We start from the raw sequence: 19,556 nt of genomic DNA, 5'->3' as shown, positions 1-19,556 counted from the left end.
CTTAATCACGTCTGCAGTGTTTCTTTGGCCACACGAAGTAACAGGTTCACAGGTTCAGGGGTTAGGACGTGGACACCTGTGTGCGTGCGCGCCCAGTTGCTCAGCTGTGCCTGACTCTGTGACCCTATGGACTATAGCCCGCCAAGGCTCCTCTGTCCATGGGATTTTCCAGGCAAGAACACTGGAGTGGGGTGCTTTGGGGGACCACTACTCAACCATGGCCTTCAGGATGAATTTGACTTGCCAGCCCCACAGCAACCGGCCCCCTCTGCTCTCCTGTTTCTAACCTCACGCTGCTTTCCCCTTTCAACTCCCTAACTCCATCCACGTGCACTTCTTTCAGTTTCTGGAACCTGCCTCTCTGCTTCCTCCAGTCGTGGTCCAGACAGACTCCGCTGCCTCGGAAAACCTTCCCCTACCTCTTACCCGTGTGACTCCTTCTCATCTCCTCACCTTGCCTTAAACCGCACTTTCTCTGGAGGCTTCTGACAGCCTCTTCTACTCCCTGCATCTTCTTCCACATTTGTTACTCTCATAATATCCTCCATGTTTCTGGCCCTACTTCTATTGCCTTTTATATGATTGCTTATTTGATTATCTTCTCTCCCAAAATGTAAGCTCTTTAAGGGCAAAGGTGACAAGGGCAGCTCAATGTAAGAGGGAGTTTATTCACTCATTGCAGAATATATCTATAAACATATTACTCTCATAATAGAAATCAAGTTATTTTAATCTATAGTTCTCATATTAAAACTAATTTTCATCATTTATTCAACAAGTATGTGTGGAGCAGTAACTTGGAAAGTATAGAGCCAAGGGAGTTAAAATAAAGAAAAAACATCATCTGATATTATGAAGTTGCTAAGGTTGTAGTGATATACTCAGAAGGACCTAACAGTGTTCCCTCTCCAGGAAAATGGACTTGGAGGTCAGTGAACCAATAGACTTTAGCTCTGGAGATCATCAACATCTGGTTCGAAAAGCTTCAGATTCTTATCCTGGGGGCAAGACTGCTCGGTCCTACGGAACTGCATCTTCCACTGAGGGGCCACAACAAGCTCGTGGAAATCCACACTCAAAGGCTGGTAAGCGAGCAGATACCTACACGGTGCAGATTTCACCAGAGACGACGACAGATGACGTCAGCCCGGGCCCATTTTCAGAAACAGCTGTCCGCAGAGGTAAGAATGAAGCAATGACCTTTTTGGAAGAGAACAGCAAAAGTTTTCTTAAAATATTTCCACAGGGTGGGTTGTAGGATTTAAATTTGCCTTTAGTTTTTCCCATGATGCTTTACCATGAAACATGACATATGTAAGAACAGACGGCTCCCCAAGTTTTCCAGGGCATTCATAAGTTCATGATAGACATATTACGGTGAATAAATTGTGGTTTTCTTAAGAAATGTGAACTAGTCATTGAACACAGAATGTCTTAACTTAAACATGCAAAGTGATACCATGATACTGGCTTTAGTTTTAAAGAACACTAATTCAGAGCCCTACATATTAATTCTATATCAGAAATACATTCAGCTGTAACAGAAGTCCAAAAAACCATGGCTTAAATAAATGAGAATTTTTTTCTTTCATGAAATATGAAATTGGAAGTTAAGCAATTCAGGCAAATGCTGTAGGTCCTCAGGAAACAATATGCCATGCTTAGACCTTCTTCTAACTCTTTTAACTTCTAACTCAATGAAACTAAGCCATGCCCTGTGGGGCCACCCAAGACAGACGGGTCATGGTGGAGAGTTCTGACAAAGTGCAGTCCACTGGAGAAGTGACTGGCAAACCACTTCAGTATTCTTGCCTTAAGAACCCCATGAACAGTATGAAAAGGCAAAAAGATAGGACACTGAAAGAGGAACTCTCCAGGTTGGTAGGTGCCCAATATCCTACTGGAGGTCAGTGGAGAAATAACTCCAGAAAGAATGAAGAGATGCAGCCAAAGCAAAAACAACACCCAGTTGTGGATGTGACAGGTGAAAGAAGCAAGGTCCGATACTGTAAAGTGCAATATTGCCTAGGAACCTGGAATGTTAGGTCCATGAATTAAGGCAAATTGGAAGTGGTCAAACAGGAGATGGCAAGACTGCATGTCGACATTTTAGGAATCAGTGAACTAAAATGGACTGGAATGGGTGAATTTAACTCAGATGACCATTATATCTACTACTGTGGGCAGGAATCCCTTAGAAGAAATGGAGAAGCTACCATAGTCAACAAAAGAGTCTGAAACGTAGAACTTGGATGCAATCTCAAAAAAACCCAGAATGATCTTGGTTCATTTCCAAGGCAAACCATTCAATATCATGGTAATCCAAGTCTATGCCCAGACCAGTAACGCTGAAGAAGCTGAAGTTGAATGGTTCTATGAAGACCTACAAGACCTTTTAGAACTAACACCCCAAAAGATGTCCTTTTCATTATAGGGGACTGGAATGCAAAAGTAGGAAGTCCAGAAACACCTGGAGTAACAGGCAAATTTGGCCTTGGAGTACAGAATGAAGCAGGGCAAAGGCTAATAGCGTATTGACAAGAGAACGCACTCACCATAGCAAACACCCTCTTCCAACAACACAAGAGAAGATGCTACACATGGACATCACCAGATGGTCGGCACTGAAATCAGTCTGATTATATTCTTTGCAGCCAAAGATGGAGAAGCTCTATACAGTCAGCAAAAACAAGACTGAGAGCTGACTGTGGCTCAGATCATGAACTCCTTATTGCCAAATTCAGACTTAACTTAAAGAAAGTAGGGAAAACCACTAGACCATTCAGGTATGACCTAGATCAAAACCCTTATGATTATACAGTGGAAATGAGAAACAGATTTAAGGACTAGGTCAGATAGACAGAGTGCCTGATGAACTATGGACAGAGGTTCATGCAATTGTACAGGAGACAGGGATCAAGACCATCCCCAAGAAAAAGAAATGCAAAAAAGCAAAATGTCTGTCTGAGGAGGCCTTACAAATAGCTGTGAAAAGAAGAGAAGCGAAAGGCAAAGGAGAAAAGGAAAGATATTCCCATTTGAATGCAGAGTTCCAAAGAATAGCAAGGAGAGATAAGAAAGCCTTCCTCAGTGATCAATGCAAAGAAATAGAGGAAAACAATAGAATGGGAAATACTAGAGATTTCTTCAAGAAAATTAGAGATACCAAGCAAACATTTTCATGCAAAGATGGGCTCAATAAAATACAGAAATGGTATGGACCTAACAGAAGCAGAAGATACTAAGAAGAGGTGGCAAGAATACACAGAAGAACTATACAAAAAAGATCTTCATGACCCAGATAATCACAATGGTGTGATCACTTACCTAGAGCCAGACATCCTGGAGTGTGAAGTCAAGTGGGCCTTAGGAAGCATCACTATGAACAAAGCTGGTGGAGGTGATGGAATTCCAGTTGAGCTATTTCAAATCCTGAAAGATGATGCTGTGAAAGTGCTGCACTCAATATGCCAGCAAATTTGGAAAACTCAGGAGTGGCCACAGGACTGGAAAAGGTCAGTTTTCCTTCCAATCCCAAAGAAAGGCAATGCCAAAGAATGCTCAAACTACCGCACAATTGCACTCATCTCACACACTAGAAAAGTTGCTCAAAATTCGCAAAGCCAGCAATACGTGAACTGTGAACTTCCAGATGTTCAAGTTGGTTTTAGAAAAGGCAGAGGAACCAGAGATCAAATTGCCAACATCTGCTGGATCATCAAAAAAGCAAGAGAGTTCTAGAAAAACATCTATTTCTGCTTTATTGACTACACCAAAGCCTTTGACTGTGGGTCACAATAAACTGCGGAAGATTCTTCAAGAGATGGGAATACCACACCACCTGATCTGCCTCTTGAGCAATCTGTATGCAGGTCAGGAAGCAACAGTTAGAACTGGACATGGAACAACACAGTGGTTCCAAATAGGAAAAGGAGTACATCAAGGCTGTATATTACCACCCTGCTTATTTAACTTATATGCAGAGTACATCATGAGAAACACTGGACTGGATGAAGCACAAGCTGGAATCAAGATTGCCAGGAGAAATATCAATAACCTCAGATAGGTAGATGACACCACCCTTATGGCAGAAAGTGAAGAAGAACTAAAGAGCCTCTTGGTGAAAGTGAAAGAGAGTGAAAAAGTTGACTTAAAGCTCAACATTCAGAAAACTAAGATTATGGCATCTGGTCCCTTCTTCATGGCAAATAGATGGGGAAACAGTGGAAACTGGCTGATTTTTTTTTTTTTTGACTCCAAAATCACTGCAGATGGTGACTGCAGCCATAAAATTAAAAGACACTTATGCCTTGGAAGGAAAGAATGACCAACCTAGACAGCATATTAAAAGCAGAGACATTACTTTGCCAACAAAGGCCTGTCCAGTAAAGGCTGTGGTTTTTCCATGGTCATGTATGGATGTGAGAGTTGGACTATAAAGAAAACTGAGTGCCAAAGAATTGAACTTTTGAACTGTGGTGTTGGAGAAGACTCTCAAAAGTCCCTTGGATAGCAAAGAGATCCAACCAGTCCATCCTAAAGGAGATCAGTCCTGGGTGTTCATTGGAAGGAATGATGTTGAAGCTGAAACTTAGTTGGCACACCATTGGCCAACTCTAAACTCGCATTCCCTTTCCTGTCCTCAAGAAAATCAGAGGAAAAACTTATTTCACTAAGGGTCAAAAAAAGGCAGTTACATTTATATTTTTACTTTTGAATATTGTATCATAAAAATAAGTTTTTGTCTCCTCAGCTTTCATCGTAAAAGTGTTCTTCCTCCTGTCCGTTCAGCTTCTGATCACTGGGGCAATCATCAGCCTGTTTGTTTTCTGGTAGGTCTTCATTACTGATGGAGATGACCTATTAAGTTGCCCACATTAATTCTCACTATTTAGCTTGACTGAATTTTGATCATTAAAAAATTATCTACTTTTCCTTAATCATTCATATGTGTCTGTGCTCAGTTGCACCTGACTGCGACCCCATGGACTGTAGCCCTCCAGGATCCTCCATCCATGGGATTTTCCAGGCAAGAATACTGGAGTGGGTTGCCATTTCCTTCTCCAAGGGATCTTCCCAACCCAGGGACCGAACCTGCATCTCTTGTGTATCTACTGGGCCACCTGAGAAGCCCAATCTTTCATAGGATATACCATTGCTATTGCTTTGTTTTTCTGAGGCAACTCCTAGACCAAACTGTTAGTAGACTTCTAGAGTTTCACTTTACTTTTTTTTTCCAACAATGATTATGATATTTATTTAAAGTAATACATTTACAGCCCAAATAGTTCTATATCATACATTTTAGGTTTAACCAACTTCATAAAAATACTTGAGAACAGCTGTATCCACAGATTTAGACTACTAAATTATTTCTTTGCCCCTTCTTCTCTCTCTTTTCTTTCCCAAATAACCTCTTTCAGATACAGTCCAAGGTAGAATTTATCCTCCTCACATTTTGTCCACTGCTCTTTAGGCAGGATCTGCTGCCTCATGCTGAGGTCCAGTGCTCTCTTCACGAGAACCACTCTGTCGTTATAAAGGTTCTCAGGAAGCCTTCTTACGGCTTCTTTTTCATCGCCATTCTCATGTATTGTATCATCTCGCATGAAGCCCAGTTTATTGAACCCGGCAGCGTTGTAATAGCTTTTTCGAATACCCTCCAGCCACCTGCTTGAAGATGAAACAGCCGGCCCGCCATGTTGACCTGACCCAGGAGCATTGCCTCCTGGGTCCAGAATTTAACTTCCTAAGCCAGAAACTTTTCCCTTACTCTTATTTTGGGTACTATTTTCTTTTTTATTTTCCCTGAGCTATTTCCACAGACAAAATCAAGTAAAGGAAAAAAGGTGAGATTGTGAAGGCCTTGAAGGCTAGATCTCTGTTAAATGCAGAAATTATTTCAGGGAGTATGATCCATCACTGCTTAAACTCATCCTTTGAAAATCTACATTTTAGACAAATATATGAAAATTTTCATACTTTTGTTTATATACATATCTCAGTATTTCTAAATAAAATCTTCACTGGGACATTTGCATTTATCCAAATTTCACTTACTACTTATGACTGTACTTTTTATGACCCTATTTTAAGAAGTGAGATACAGTTTATCTTTATCTTACAATTTAACAGTTATATGTTTCAGTTTCCTTTCCCATCTGTCATTGTCAACTACTTAGGGTTTTCCCCCTTTCTTCTCATGAGATTGTTTAATTTATACTTAAATATTATACTAGTTAACAAAATAAACTATTTATTGTGTAAAACAATATCATTTTTTTTTTTTAACCAGGGACGCTTTACGATCTTGGGTGATCAAGCATCCCTGGTTCAATTACTCACTCTTGTAAGTATTACTGGATTAAATAAAAAGTGTTCTTTCTACTAGCTATCAGTTGATGTTCTTTATTAAAAATTAGGTAAAGGTAACATTTTCTTGTAATGACAACATTATAGAGATGAAAAACAAGCAAATTAGTGGTTGTTGGGAGTTAGGGCTTTATGAGTGCATGTGTATATGTGTGTGTGTTACTATAAAGGGATGGTACAATAGTTTAATGATGAGATACTTCCGCACCTTGATTGTGGTGCTGGTTACATGGATCTGCACACATATTTGTGTCACAGGTCTATGACATAGCATTACATATATACACGCTGTACCAATGTCACATACTGGTTTGGGTATTCTACTTTAAATATGTAAAATGGGGGCAAAGTGGGTAAAGGGTACACAGGACCTCTGATCCTTCACAATTTCCTGTGAATCGATAATTATTTCAAAGTTTTAAAGAACCCACAAACTGTGTGTGGATGGCAATGGGAAAAGTTAGTTTTAAAAGCCAAAAAAAAAAAAAAAAAGAGGTAAAAATAATAATCTTTATTTTTCTTTATAATACTTATTATCAGATCAAATGTATCTATATCTATCTACCTGTAATATATCACATGATATAAGCCCTGGAAGCAAATAACACATGGTTTTAAATTATGCCCAGGCCAGCCTTTTTCGTTGTATTTATTATACTTGCCTGCTGTGGGAAACTCCGCCGCCAGGTGCCTGCGAATTACATTCTCCTGGGATTATTTGTAAGTAAACCTCTTTAGCATCCGTTGTCATTCACATCTGAAATATATTTTCATCTCATTATTAAGTTCATTCCTTTTTTTTGTGGAAAAATCTTCCTATGGAATGGATGGAAGATGGAAGATGGAAATTATTTGTGAGACGTTCTCTTGGATGAATTTTGAAGTCAACTTACATATGAGGGGGAATCCACACCCTTTTAACAAGCTAGAGAATTTGGGGACCTGTGGCTACTCCGTCGGGCCAGCAAACTTACCTCTGAGAGGCCTGCTCCTGAGTCTCCCAAGACAGTTAACCCAACTGTCCTCTGTCAGGTACAACAAACTCATTTTGTTACGGAGAATGAGTTCCACATCTAGTTCACAAATTGTGTGCAAGAAATGTGACTTTCTCTGTAAAATTTATTTTACTTCTATTTCAATGTCTCCTGACTGTGTTGTAATTGAATTGGTTTCTGTTCTGTTAATGTTTATACCAGTTGGGCCAACACTCTTGCCTCCTGGAGGCAGTGAACTCACTGACAATAAGCATTTGCTCCTCTTGGGAAAACCCAGAGGAAATCTCACTGTGGTTCAATGAGTTGGAAAGAAAGTCAGATTCTATGCAATTGCTCCCACGAACTGCTGACCACCCTTCCAATGAGAAGATTTACTCACCAATTCATTTGCCCTTCACCTGGTTCCACATCGGTGTTGAGGCAGCTTATAAAAATACACACAATGTAAGAAGATAAGCTGGTGGGGAAATCTGATGGAAGGAAAAATAAGGAAAGGAAAATGAAGCCAGAGGTGAGATTAGTGCACAAAATGCCTAGTCCCAAGCCTTTGAGTTTGATCAGCCTAGATTTGGATCTGCGCCTCCTGGTGGTCAACATGGGCAAGGACACATGGGCAACAATGAGTTTCTCAGCACTCTGAGAATCTTGCATCTTGCATCCTGAAAATCTGAGGATCTTGCACTGTCTAATGTGAATTGCATGTTGGGAAGAATAGCTTCCTCGTGTCACTGGAGAAGACAGAGCATCTGGCCAGCTGGGAATGTCCTAAGGCCCTGCAGCACTGCTGACTGCAGTTCTCAGTGGCCTGCCGGTCAGTCCTGGAGCCCGACTGTGGCCCCAGGCACACCATCACTGCCTTCTTGGTCTCATCCTCCGGCTTGACTGCCTTCTGGTTCTCAGCTCCCCTGTCTCTCCCACAGCGCCCCATCTCTGGTTCATTTGGACCAAGGGAACCCTCTGACCCCATACAGCCCCCATACTGCCCCGATGCAGCCCACTTCAGAGCTGAGGATTGGCGCCTACCGGTGCAGCCACATGCTCTGTAGCTAAATGTCCTCCAGCCCCACCCCCAGGTATTGAGGTCTCGATCCTCATCCCACATCTGAGGGTTGAAGCATTTTGTTCTCATCCAAGCACTATGGGAAAGGTCAGTACTGAAACAGTTGCTGTGGCGTTAACAGAAATAGCACATCCTGCTCTGATAAAATGTTAAGATTTGTGTGGATGGTCCCATTTGATTAATGACAGTATGGTCTACAGATAAAGCTTATACCTTGGTTCCTGCATTCCTAATTAATACATGTTTAACTCACTGAATATGAAAGTTGAATTGAAAGTTACTCTTGTATTCTAAGAACTTTTTACTCATATGAGAATATTTTTCTTGTCAGTCTTTGGGAGAACATTAAGAAAATGTTTATTTCCATTATTTCCATATGGCATAGCCTATAGTTTTGTGCGCTAAGATCATATTCCAGCCCTTATTCCTGCCAGTTCCCTCTAACCTTCCAGAACACACACACCTCAAACCAGCTCTTCTGGATTTGGCGCCTTGGGAAGCAGGCTTCTGATTCATTGTGAATTTTGTTTTCAGACAATTCTTCAAGGTTTGCTGCTGGGAACCGTGTCAGTGTAAGTCTCTGATACCCATTCTTTTCATTTGTGTGTGTGTGCTGTTCTTCTAATGTCATGTGAGCAATAACCACAGTCTCTGGTTTTAGTTTCTATAACGCCGAGGAAGTGTTATGGGCAACAGGAGCGACTGCTCTGGTGACGCTATCACTCAGTTTATTTGCTCTGCAAACAAAAGTACGTATTTTTGAAGCGGCTTTCTGTCATGGGCAGTGTGTGACTGTCTTCCTCTGCCCCTGCTGACCCATTCTGCTTCCTCCTCCCCCTGGCTGGCTGCTTCCTGTGGGCCTCACCTCCACCGAGCACTCGTCCTAGTGACCGTGCTAAAAAAGTAAGAGGGACTTCTCTGGAGGCCCAGGGGTTAAGACTTCGCCTTCCCGTCCAGGGGGTGTGGGTTCAATCTCTGGTCAGGGAGCTGGGATCTCACATGCCTCACAGCCAAAAGAGAAAACATAAAGCAGAAGCAATACTGGAACAAAATTCAATAAAGACTTAAACAGATGGTCCACATCAGAAAAAATTTTAAGTAAAGGGAAACAGGTAAAGTTAATGATATATTTCATTTAACCCAATATATACGAAGGGTTATTATTTCAACATATAATCAGTAGAACAAAAGTAATCATTTTACATTCTTTTTTTTTTAAACTAAAATTCAAATCCAGTATTTTCTACTTGCAGCCATCTCGGTTTGAAGCTCTATTTCCAGTGCTTATTAGCCATGTATATTAAAAGCACAGCTCTAGACAAATTTTCTTGGCAAACATCATAGTCACCTGGAGAGCTAGTGAATCGTAGACTGCTGAGAGCCATGCCTGTGTGAAGGCAAGGTCTGGGCCGGGGCTCAGTAACGTTCACTTCCCAGGCGCTGCCGATGCTTCCGGCCCGAGAACCAGGCTCGGTGACCTGGTTCTTTATTCTTTTGGTGAGTTGAAGGTAGGGAGTGACAGAAGGGAGATAGATGAATTAGGAAAACATGCTTGCAAGAAAACACATTGGATTCGAGGATCTTCTTTTGGTTCCTAATCCAATTTTTTTCCAGGTCAGAAGATGCATATTTCTCTTTCTTTTAAAAATGCTAATCTTCTCTAAGCTGATTTGGTTATTGATTCATAAAAGCACATTAATAAATTTTAGGTTTACAAAAGGATCATTAATTTTTGAAAGCTTAGTATATCTATTTCTACTGAAATTATACACTAAAATTGATACATACAGATGTGAAAAAGGTACCCAGTTAATATCTTTGTTTACTGAATGCCATTAACATATTCTATGCACATGCTTTTAAAAATATGAATGATTATGATCATACTATACTTAGAAATTTACATCCTACTTATTCAGTGTACATTTTTTATTAGGGAAGATTTTATAAAGATACACACAAATAGAATATTTTAATGAACTCCTATGTGCCAATTACCTAGTTTCAAAGATAGTAAATTTGTGGCTCCTGTTATTTCATCCATACCTTACCTTTTCTCTCTCTTGAAGAAATACAATACCTTTTATGTGGCATTTTTCAGTGTGTAGGGCTAATGAATTTCCATGGTTCTCAGGATTAGCCAGGGTACACTGTTAGCAAACGGGCCAGTTTCTGTCTAGGGGGTATGAGATATATCTCTAAACACCCTGAAATCCCTATGGATGATAATTGAATTGTTTTTGTGTTTTTTATGTTTCCTCAGTGGGATTTCACTTTGCTAAATGGAACGCTGTTTGTTTTACTCTTCGTACTTATTGTCTATGGAATTCTCTTAATCTTCATTCGATCATATGTAAGTGGGACCTCCTTGAAAACCCCAGAGGACTGGTAGAATATCAGGTGAAGTGCTGGTTGTGTGGTTAGTCCAGAAGCAGACCCTAGACGGGTGAAACTTGCAAGGACACTGGTGGGAGAAATGTCTGTGACAGAACAGCGTGGGGGTGACAAGAGCTGTCAAAACATGGCAGCTCATGTGAGCCCAGGCGGAGGAGAGGGAAGTAAGGGGAGCTTGCCAGATGTGGTGCCCTCTAAGGAAGCTCTGGCAAGGCCATCAGGGGGTCCTGGGTCTCCCAGGAAGGCTCTGCTGCCCCCTACCAGTGACTGACAGGGTAAAGCATGACCCAGGAAGGAAACTGCAGTGGGTCTCACGGCATGGCCACCAGGGCCCTGGTCAGTTACACGACCCTCCCCATAGCTGGGGGTCTCCGAGGTCGCCTACCACACCAGTGTGGTGGGGGGGACCACTGACAGGAGGTCTGGGTATGAAGACTGAACTCCAACCCAGGACAACAGCTGTCCTTCCCCGAGAGGATCATGGAGGTGACCAACCCACAGGGCAGATCAGATTCCAGCTTCCCTACATGATGCTGCCTGCCTGAAGGAACAAGGGTGCAGAGATGGGCAAGCCCGGATGGGCTTGCTCTTCTGACAGCAGCAGCCTAGAGGAAGCTCCTCATTTTCCAATTCCAGCTTTCTTCCTTCCATTCTTTTTTTTTTTTTTTTTTGCTTTAATATATTCATTGTCTTCTTACTAGATATCATACATAGGCCTATATGTTTTTCACAAAGGCATCAAAGTTAACTGTCACAACATTCCTGACAAGTACATCTCATCTAATCTTATAGAAAACAGGCTCAGAGAAATTAAAGAATTCACACTCCATACTGCACCCAGGGAGTAGATGGTAGGAGTGGGGTTAGAGCGAGGTCTGTGTGAGCTGGTGGTCACACCCTTTCCACCACGCACACGGTCCGTGGACTGAGTCCGGTGTGCAAGTGGCCAGGCAGAATGAGAAGGTCTGGCCCCAAGTCTGGCAGGGGCCTGGAGTGGCCCCTGTATGGAGATCCTGCTGGAAGCCAGGCTCACAGAGGACCGGCCTGGGTCTGGTCTAAAGCTGGACCATCTAAAGCTGGACCATCTGTCTAAAGCCCTGAGGCCAACTTGGTCCTGCTGCTGAATTAAAGAATTTCTGTGGCAACAAGTGGCATTGCTAAATGGACTTCAGACATAGAATCAGTATTTTTGCCTGGATTTTGGAGATAAACTCAAAGACATCATAGATATGTCTTTAAAGGCCACAGTTCTCCATTTATTGTTACCGATGGTGGCACTGATACTGTAGTAATAATACACATATTCATGTGGTGGGTGGGTTCCTTACATCTTTACCATGCCACTCAGGAGCAGTTAAGAAACTGTGTTTCCTACTAGATACATGAACCCTAGTTTCCATTCTAAATTTCCTGTCACAAATACCAATAGTACATAATCTTCCGCATATGATTAAATGGAAGACTGACAGAACTGTGTCCTACGTATGCATGCCCGCTGGGCCCTGGCAGTTCTGAATCCTGGAGACTACAGCTGTCAGCTGTCTTCTCACACCAGCTCAGCCTGGAAACACTGTGCCTGATACAGTGTATCGCCGGCATCTGCTTTCTCTTTTTCCTCAAGAACCTTCTCTGGTTAGCAGAGTGTTCCCCATCTCTCCTAGACCAGCTCTCTCACCCTGAGGAGTGAATGCCATGGTGTTTCTCAGATGATGTACACCACTTCCTTATGCTTGTCTGCAGCGTTTAGATCCATTTGTCAGATACACTGATCAGGGCTGTTTTGGTGGCAAGGAACATATACCACTCAGACTGGCTCAAGGCAAAGGCCCAGAGGCTCTCATGGAGTTCCTAGCTGGGAAGGGGAGCCAGACTTCACAGAAATGGAAACCCCACCTCCATTTCTTGGTCATCTCTGCTTGTAAAGCACTAACAATTCCAACACTAACTAATCACACAGTGGCTGCCTGGATCCGTCTATCATGACAACTGGTTTCTACCTGCCCCAGAGGATCTCTTTGATCCTGGTCATGTAAGAGGTTCCTGGTTAGTCAAGAGATTCACTGCTGTCGGAGTGGCATCTCCCACCTCTTGTCAATCAGCTCTAGCAAGGCTGTGTGAGGGTCACAATATTCCCTGAGCTGAGGGGAGGGCACTTTTTCTAGAACTGTGTGGATGGGGCAAAAAAGGAAACATACTCAGTATATCCCATTTGCCATACTATGCATGATGTGTTTAGTACTTGCTCGATGACCCTTCCTTGATATACATAAAGGCTAGTTTTCACTTACTTGCTGAATGAAATTGAGTTGATACTGTCGACTATGTTAAAAAAAATTAATTTCCCCACAGTTTTGACTTTCTAAGCATCTTATCTAACGGCAGTGACCTAAGTGACCCCTGTGGTGTTCCCAATCTTGCTCTTAACATACGTTGTATCCTTTCTTTCTGCAGTGGTTGCATCTATTGTATGCCGGACTTGGGACTGTGCTCTTCTCACTCGTAAGTCCATTTCTCCCTTTCTTTGATAAAGAATATGAATGTGCATTGACAGGGCCTTAAGACCTCCCCTAGTCCTGGAGTCAAGTGGAGTCAGTAATTCACTGCAAAGCCCTCTCGCTGACTTGCTCCTTCTTTCTTCTCATCCTCTTCCTTCTCCTTTTCACTTTTTATAAATTCTTCTTAGAGTAGCTTTAGGTTCACAGTAAAACTGAAAATCACTGTGGATGGTGATTGCAGCCATGAAATTAAAAGACACTTGCTCCTTGGAAGGAAAGTTATGACCAACCTAGATAGTATATTAAAAACCAGAGACATTAGTTTGCCAACCAAGGTCCGTCTAGTCAAGGCTATGGTTTTTCTAGTAGTCATGTATGGATGTGAGAGTTGGACTACAAAGAAAGCTGAGTGCCAAAGAATTGATGCTTTCGAACTGTGGTGTTGGAGAAGACTCTTGAGAGTCGCTTGGACTGCAAGGAGATCCAACCAGTCCGTCCTGAAGGAGATAAGTCCTGGGTGTTCATTGGAGGGACTGATATTGAAGCTGAAACTCCAATACTTTGGCCACCTGATGCGGAGAGCTGACTCATTTGAAAAGACCCTGATGCTGGGAAAGATTGAGGGCAAGAGGAGATGGGGACGACAGAGGATGAGATGTTTGGATGGTATCACCGACACAATGGATATGGGTTTGGGTGGACTCTGGGAGTTGGTGATGGACAGGGAGGCCTAGAGTGCTGCGGTTCATGGGGTTGCAAAGAGTCGGACATGACTGAGTGACTGAACTGAACTGAAAACTGAAAGGAAGACACAGAGATTTCCCAGTCTCCATGCCGGCATCACCATCCGCAATGTCAATATCTGCCACCAAAGTGTAACATTTACTACAAGTGATGAACAAACCTACATTGATATGTCACAGTCACCTACATTAGGGTTCACTTTTGGTGTTCTACATTCTACGGGTTTGGACAAATGTATAATGATATGTACCCATCACTGTAATACCATACAGAGTATTTTCACTGCTCTAAAAATCCTCTTTGCTGCTCCAAGTTGATCCCTTCCCCATCCCCAACCCCTGGCAACCACTAATCAGATTATCTTACTGTTTCCAAGTTTTGCCTTTTCCAGAATGTCATACAGTAGGAATCATACAGCATGAAGCCTTTTCAGATTGACTTCTTTTACTTAGCATGTGCACTTAAAATTCCTCCATGTTTTCTCATGGCTTGGTAGCTCATCTCTTTTTAATGTTGAATGATATTCCACCATCTGGATGTACCACAATTAATTTATTCATTCATCTCCTGAGGGGCATCTTATTTGCTCTCAAATTTTGGCAATTATGAATAAAGTTGCTACAAACATCCATGTGCAGGTTTTTGTGTGGACAGATGATTTCAGCTTCTCTGGGAAGATTCCAAGGAGCACATTTACTGGATCATACAGTAAGAATATGTTCAGTTCTGTAAGACAGTATTCCAAAGTGGTTGTAATATTTGCATTCTCCACTAGCAGTATATGAGAGTTCCTGTTGCTCTATGTCCTCACCAGCATGTGAGGTTATCAGTGTTTCAGATTTTGGCCATTCTAATAGGTGCATAGTAGTATCTTATTATTATTTTAATTTGCATTTTCCTATTGACAATAAGATGTAGGGCACCTTTTCATATGCTTATTTGCCACCTATATAACTTCTTTGGTGAGGTGTCTATTAAGTTCTTTCAGAGAAGGCAATGGCACCCCAATCTAGTACTCTTGCCTGGAAAATCCCGTGGATGGAAGAGCCTGGTAGACTGCAGTCCATGGGGTCGTGAAGAGTCGGACACGACTGAGCGACTTCACTTTCACTTTTCACTTTCATGCACTGGAGGAGCCTGGTGGGCTGCCATCTAGAGAGTCAGACACGACTGAAGCGACTTAGCAGCAGCAGCAGCAGCTATTAAGTTCTTTGGCCCATTTTGTAATCAAGTTGTTTGTTTTCTTACTGTTGAGTTTTAAGAGTTCTTTGTATATTTAGGGTACCAGTCCTTTATGTTCCTCTTGCAAAGAATTTCTCTCAGTTTGTAGCTTGTATTATTCTCTTCACATTGTCTTTCACAGAGCAGAAAATATTATATTAATTTTAATGAAGTCTAATTTATCCATTACTTCTTTAATAGATAATACTTTTATTGTCATATCTAAGAAACTATTACCATACCACAGGTCATCTAGACTCTCTCCTATGTTATATTGTAGGAGTTATATGTTTTACATATAAGTCTATTATTCATTATTTTAAAAATTTATTTATTTAATTTTTTGACCATGGTGTGTGGTATGCAGGATCTGGAGCAGGGATTGATTCTGCACCTCCTGCAGTGGAAGCACAGAGTCTTAACCATCGGACTGCCAGGGAAGTCCCTGTTATGAGCTATTTTGTGAAAGGTTTAAGATCTGTGTCTAGATCCTTTTTTTTTTTTTGGCATGTAGATGCCCAGTTGTTTCAGCACCATCTGTTGAAGAGACTAGTATTGCCTTTGTTCTTTATTCTGTTCTGCTGATCTATGTATTTGTTAAGTCTTTTTGCTAAGACCATTCTGTCTTGATTATAACTTTATAGTAAATGTTGTTGTCTGGTAGCATCAGTCCTCCCAAATTTGTTCTTCTCCTCCAGTATTGTTGGTTGTTCTGTGTTTTTTGTCTCTCCGTATCAATTTTAGCAGCGGTCTGTCAATATCCACAAAATAACTTGCTAGGGTTTTGATTGGGGTTGTGTTGAATCTATAGATCAAGTTGGGAACAACTGATATTTGACAATATTGAGTCTATCCATGAACATGGAATGTCTCTCCATTGATTTCTTCCCTAATCTCATTCATCAGAGCTTTATTGTTTTCCTCATACAGTTCTTGTCCGTCCGTATTTTGTTAGGTTTACATCTAAGTATTTAATTTGTTTTGGATGCCAGTGGAAATGTTTTTGTGTTTTTAATCTCCAGTTGCACTTATTCATTGCTGGCATATAGGAAATCAATTGGCTGTTGTATAGTAACTGTGTCCTACAACCTTATTATGATTGTTCATTGAACCCCTAAGTGTTCCTGGAGCTTCAAATCTTGACCAGGGCTTCCCTTTGAGCTGGCTGTCTCTGGCATGAAGTCCTGAGTCCTCTTTCCCTGGGGCCAGGGGGCAGACAGCTTGATCCCAGCTCACTTTACTCTCCCACTTTCCTGTCTGCCTTCAAACACATACCCTCACCAGGGAGGTGCAGTCTGCACTCCTCACTACCAATACATGACATGCTCAGGAGTCATTATCTCTCTTAGAAGAAGAAATAAGATAAAGTCAGCAGTTCTTGGAGGGAAGAGAGAAAGAAAAGCACTTTCCCAAAGAAGTTAGGACCCTGGGGTGACAGATGGAGGTTAGGGGCAAGGCTGGAAGCTCAGCTGCTGGAGGCCTTTTTTTAAGGATGACCAACTGTCCTGGTTTGCCTGGGATGGAGGGGTTACTGAAGACACATGAAGTCCCTGGGCAAACTGGAGTGGTTGGTTCATTCTAGTTTTTTCTGCACAAAGTTGCTGGAATCAGACAATGGGAGGGGGAAGATAAGTGGGATGGGACTCAGTGGTCCAGGTGAGGGAGCTGCCTTGGCAACCCCCAGCCTCGGGTTTGACTCCCTTCTCTACCACTTGCCACAGAGTGATCTTCCCTTCTTGGAGGCTCGGTTCATTTCACCTGCTTCAACTAAGTCGTTCCCACTTTATATGAGATGATGTCTATCATGAACGGATAAGAGGCTACCTAGAAGGTGCCCAGTTCTTCCTTTTCCTCCTGTTCTTTTTTCCTCCTCCCCTGTTCATTCTTAGAAGCCTGAGTGGGAACCAGGACCCAGGAAGAGCTGATAACCTGCACTACTTGGGATGGGTTTCACTGTAGCAGATGTTGTTCTAAAATGGATTATTTTCAAGAATCTTTAAAACCCCAGGAGCTCACTGTGGTGCTAAGGCTGCCCTGCCGCCTCACGGCACTGGACTCTGAGCCCGCAGTCTGGATATAAAGGCCCGGGGAGCCGCTTGTGTGCCCTCCCTCCCTCTCATGCACTTGCGCTGCCCACATTTGCTGACTCTGCAACAAACGCAAGGGCGAGAGGCTCTCGACTTTCTTCCTGATGTTTAAGAAGCTTGTAATTTTACCTACCACAGCCGAGCTAAAACGTCGAATTGGGGGTTATTTAACCATACATAAATCTTCTCCTCATTCTATTTTGGAAATACTGACATCATCACAAAGCCATCTCCCATGTCAAGCTTTGAAAAATGCTATCACCCAAAGGAGAGTCCAGAACTGCTGCTGTGGGCAATGTCAGTATCAGGGAACCATCTGTCTCTTCCTTCTTTGTTTTCAGTGAGAACATGCTGGAAAGTCACAAACATAGGGCATTTTGTAGTTTCTCCCTGTGTCCAATCAGCCCACCTGGTCACGTCACTGACCAGAGGCACAGAGGTTTCTGGACTTGGAAGGAAAGGAGGGCTCACAGATTTGGTCCCACTGGCTTCAGGAGAGTGAAGCACTTGCTTTAATAGATAGAGCACCAATCTGGGGAGATTGTGAATGACTGAGGCTATAAGAATAACATCTCTAGCTACCCATTTACTGTTAGTGATATATTTACTGATGGTAAAATACTTTCCAGGTAATCTCAGGACACTTCTTTGATAAAAATGTACAGTTTAAGTAGCTAATTCTTCTTTCTTTTCTTGAAGTACTTGGTGATGGATGTGCAGCTGATGGTGGGAGGGCGCCATCATCATTCTAACCTGGACCCTGAAGAGTATGTTTTTGCTGCCCTGAACATCTACATGGACATAATCAACCTTTTCCTTTTTATTTTGCAACTGATTGGAATGGGACGGTAGTCACATGAGCAAGGCTGGCTCATGCTGAAGAGAGGGAAGGAGGGACGGCTGTGAAGACTTGCAGAGGTTACCACTCCATAAGCCCCTCTATTTTATAAAATAATTTTAAAAATACTTTTTTTCTTGTCAAATGAAAGCAAGCATTTGGTAGACGGTAGCTATAGCTGTTATATATATATATATATATTTTTTTTTTTTAGTTCCACTGTTACGTTACAAAACTTTCTGGTGGACATTTTCTGATTTTTATAAATTTAAAAGATGAATACATAACTACATACTTACAAACATTTGTAAGATGCTCATTACTTTGTTGAAGTTTTCCAGGTACTACTTAAAACTGTAAACAGTGTCCCTATCTACATGAATAAAACTGATTACAGAAACCTGTATTTACTACATTCTCTTCTCTTGATGTGGATATTTGGTGGGAAATATTTTGCCATCTGACTTGAGAGTAAGGTGAACCAAAGAATTCCGCCTTTCTCTTAGATTCAAGTCAGATTGGAGGAGTAAATTCTATCTTGAGAGATCTCTTTGTTTCTGTCTGAAACAAATATCTGTTTGCTCCCAGGCCAACCTTTGAGGTCTGAACTACTTCAGTGTCTGGCAGGAGGATAAGCAGGGGCCGTTTCTAGCACGGATGGATTGTGCAGGGGATAGGATGGGGAAATCAGATGACATCTTCTAGTCTCTCTAGACTTATCATGGAGCTTTCTTTCTAGATTTAACTGAACATACAGATCTCAGATAGGACATACGGGCGTAAGTAACAAGCACTAGAGTCACATACACCTACCTGAATTTGATTACCTGTTTCAAATTAGCCACATCTCCACTCCTGTGGTAGAATTTCGTTGTAGTGTTTGTACTCTCTTATTACCAGCAAAGTCCTGAAGATGGATGTAACCTTTGAAATGTGAGCAAGTAGCAGAGAAAGGGACTTTACAGCCACCCAGCAAAAAAAAATCTAGGGCCCTGTAAAGCTCCTGGGTAGGGCTGTCTCAACAAATACCACCACGTGCACATACACCTGCCTAAGTCATGGGGAACTACCTCCATACTGGAAAGCAAATTCCCCTGGGAAGCCTGAGGTTTGCGTATTCTTTGGCATCAAGACAACCTTCCTGCATTTCATAGGGACACCTGGTCAGTTTATTTCTCCATTGACATTTCTGCTGTCCCCACACCACATTAGGCATTTCTGTTGCCTCAGCAATGCTCCCAACACAGCCCACTCTAACTCTACTGTATGCGCCATCACATAGAAGTCTGTCATTATACTCTGTTTATATTGATGGTCGCTTAGTCGTGTCTGACTTGTTGCGACCCCATG

At 42.1% G+C, this 19,556-nt stretch overlaps 1 protein-coding gene, 1 long non-coding RNA gene and 1 pseudogene across 2 annotated transcripts; 1 reads left to right on the top strand and 2 right to left on the bottom strand.

The window, feature by feature from the left end:
- The first annotated feature begins 671 nt into the window (after positions 1 to 671).
- LOC136170428 (protein lifeguard 2-like) lies at positions 672 to 19,338 on the top strand. Its single transcript, XM_065938593.1, has 9 exons — positions 672 to 1,181; positions 4,754 to 4,832; positions 6,296 to 6,349; positions 7,002 to 7,092; positions 8,962 to 8,999; positions 9,089 to 9,176; positions 10,691 to 10,780; positions 13,273 to 13,320; positions 18,068 to 19,338. Exons 1-9 carry the CDS (start codon positions 917 to 919, stop codon positions 18,218 to 18,220), a joined length of 906 nt encoding a protein of 301 aa, XP_065794665.1. The 5' UTR covers positions 672 to 916; the 3' UTR covers positions 18,221 to 19,338.
- LOC136171011 (cytochrome b-c1 complex subunit 7 pseudogene) lies at positions 5,370 to 5,609 on the bottom strand (annotated as a pseudogene).
- Positions 7,039 to 11,461, bottom strand: LOC136170429 (uncharacterized). Its single transcript, XR_010663629.1, has 3 exons — positions 9,776 to 11,461; positions 7,747 to 7,837; positions 7,039 to 7,188 (listed from the first exon to the last, which is right to left on the bottom strand). It is a non-coding gene; the product is annotated as an uncharacterized lncRNA (long non-coding RNA).
- Positions 19,339 to 19,556: the final 218 nt, after the last annotated feature.

Source organism: Muntiacus reevesi, chromosome 6 (assembly GCF_963930625.1).
Source record: "Muntiacus reevesi chromosome 6, mMunRee1.1, whole genome shotgun sequence".
NCBI lineage: Eukaryota > Metazoa > Chordata > Mammalia > Artiodactyla > Cervidae > Muntiacus > Muntiacus reevesi.
Note: the sequence above shows the minus strand (reverse complement) of the source record. Positions and strands in the feature narration are given on the sequence as shown.